General features: G+C 38.6%; 1 protein-coding gene across 1 annotated transcript in view; it reads right to left on the reverse strand.

Moving 5' to 3' along the window:
- Positions 1–2,788: 2,788 nt before the first annotated feature.
- LOC145410417 (uncharacterized) overlaps positions 2,789–2,937 on the reverse strand; it is a 44,443-nt gene continuing 44,294 nt past the window's right edge. Inside the window, exon 13 of the mRNA XM_080280570.1 lies at positions 2,789–2,937. This exon is cut by the window's right edge and continues 66 nt beyond it. Coding sequence (XP_080136696.1) covers positions 2,789–2,937 — 149 coding nt within the window.

Raw genomic sequence — 2,937 nt, forward strand, 5'->3', positions numbered from 1 at the left:
ATTTTAGGTGTTACTTTAATCTTACATATTATTTTAGATATATAAAGTTTTAGATTCTATTATAGACATTTAGATTTCATTAGAGACAGTTTGAAGACATAGATTTAGATATTTAGATGACCAGATATTATTTTAGGGACCATTTGAATATTTAGATAGTAAGTTAAATATTTAGATATTTTTAGAAGCTGTTTTTGACATTTAGATATTGCTTCAGATATTCTTCCCACACCAGACGATTTTAATCAGTTTAGGAAAGGCATCGTCGTACTGAAGAGGTAGAAAAAAATTACAAGTACACAACAGTTCATCAAAATTTTCAAATATACAGAATACATAGTGAAAAATAGAGTAGTGTATAATACAGGATTAATAATGTATAATACCGATGAGTAATACATGAAGGAGGAAGTTTTCTCGACACATAACACACTTGGCAAGGAAAAAAAGGTTATTCACAGTGCATAATCCATTCATCAGGGAGGTAGAACATTGAAAAATATTTAAAAATGAAAAAAAAAAAATCTATACATCATACAAGACGAGCGATATGTATAAAGATGAATAATTATATACATTTTTTTTGTCATAATTTATTGGACGGAATGAACGCGATTTGTGCAGGTTTTTGGACGGATTTATTTCGGAATATCCAAAAAAAAATCGAAATTATTATTTTTTTCCCATGCGTATATCGGCCATGCAAATGCGCAAGTCATCATTTACAACAACAACATCAACAACAACAACAGCTGAACGCACAATGACTTAGAAGTTATTATTATTATTATTATTATTATTATTATTATTATATTATTATTATTATTATTATTAAGCGTACAACACATAGCCATAAATGCAAGTCTTGATATTTTACAAAAAATTATTTACAGACTGACTGACTGATCCTTTCCTTTTCATGACTGACTGACTGACTGACTAACTGATCCATTGTTAGACTGACCGACTCATTTACTGATCCTTTGCCTGACTGACTGATCCAATAACTACCTAATCCATTGCCTAACTGATCCATTGACTGATTGACCGACTCACTGATCCGCGGAACGACTAATCCACTGACTGATCCATTGACTGATTGACCGACTCACTGATCCACTGAACGACTAATCCACTGACTGATCCATTGACTGATTGACCGACTCACTGATCCACTGAACGACTAATCCACTGACTGATCCATTGACTGACTAACCAACCCAAGGCGAGTTACCTTCCAGCAGCATATAGGGTGCTTGGAGGGTAGGATATTGTCACCATGTACAGTATGTTCTTAATTTGTCTTTACTTTCACCTCTTTTGGATACACACTTCTTTCATTTATATCTTCATTTCTTCTTTATCGGACGCATCACTCCTCAAACACCAATGGGCCATATTTATTTATTTATTTATTTTCTGACGGAGATACGCCCCACTTCCCGACCTGTTGCTGTTCTCAAGACCTCAATATCGAACCCATTTTCCCTCACTGCCCTACTACTGCCATTATTTATTTATTTATGTATTTATTTATTTGTTCAATTTTTTTGGTGGTGGTGTTGGGTAGGTACTTGTCGTGGGGCCTTTACTTTGGCTGTTTATTCAGTAGAGATAACTTGTGCTCTCTGTATTCATCTTTGTATTCCTTTTGCCGTGTATTCTTCCTAGTTTGTATTCTTTCTTGCTGTGTGTATTCTCTCACTGTTTGTATTCTCTCTCGCTGTTTTTATTCTTTCTCGGTATTTGTATTCTTTCTTGGTGTTTGTATTCTCTCTTTGCTATATGTATTCTCCTTTGTATTCTTTCTTGCTCTATTCTTCTTTGTATTCTTTCTTGTTTGTATTCTTCTTGTCTATTTTCCTTTGTATTCTCTCGCTGTGTATTCCTTGTTTGTATTCTTCCTGTCTGTATTCTCCTTTGTATTCTTTCTTGCTCTGTTCGTCCTGGTTTGTATTCTTTCTTGCTCTCTATATTCCTTCTCTTCTGGACGAGTTTTTCTTTTCTTTTCGTCTCTTTTCCCTTAAATCGTACATTTTTTTTTTCGAGCGTTTTTTGAGTTTCTGGAAGGCTGCCACGTTCGATTTTTATGCATATTATTTTTCTTGTCATTAACTACCCCTACTTCAGACGGAATTGCGTTTTAAAATTGGCAAACTTTCTCAAAATTGGTCGACTTGCGCAAAAATAGGTCTTTGTGCGCAAGGATAGGTCGATGTGCGCAAGAATAGATATGTGCGCAAGAATAGGTTGATGTGCACAAAAAACAGGTCAATATGCGCAAGAATACGTCGATGTGCGCACGAACAGATCGACTTGCGCAAGGATAGGTCAGTGTGCGCAGGAATAAGTCAAACTTGTGCAGTATTACGTCGAATGCACAAAAGCAGGTCGATGTGCGCAAGAATAGGTCGACGTGTGCAAGAATAGGTTTATGTGCGCATGAACGGATTGATGTGCGCAAGATTAGGTGTATGTGCGCATGAACAGGTTGGTGTGCACATGAACAGGTCGATGTACGCAAGAATAGGTCGGATGCGCAAGCAAAGGTCAACGTGCGCAAAAACAGGTCGGTATTCGCATAAGTAGATCGGTGTACGCAAGAATAGGTCAGTGTGCGCAAGGTAGGTCGGTATGCGCAACAATAGGTAAAACTTGCTCGAAAACAGGCAGGTATGCGCAAGGTAGGTCGGTATGCGCAAACAACAGGTAAAACTTGCGCAAAAAACAGGCAGGTATGCGCAAGAATAGGTCGACGTACTCAAGAGGAGGTGGGACGTGCGCACTGCTACTCTCCATCCGGGGTGTCTTGCTCAGGGGGTGGTGGCGGGGTGAGGACTTGGCCAGGGGGCGTCACTCGCGCCGTGTACTCAGTCGGGGTGCTGGACGCTGCCGATGTTGCGCTACCTGACCGCGACTCCAGGTAGACGAGATCGA

This window comes from Coenobita brevimanus, chromosome 85 (assembly GCF_032717465.1).
Source record: "Coenobita brevimanus isolate Jiangsu-jjx chromosome 85, ASM3271746v2, whole genome shotgun sequence".
NCBI lineage: Eukaryota > Metazoa > Arthropoda > Malacostraca > Decapoda > Coenobitidae > Coenobita > Coenobita brevimanus.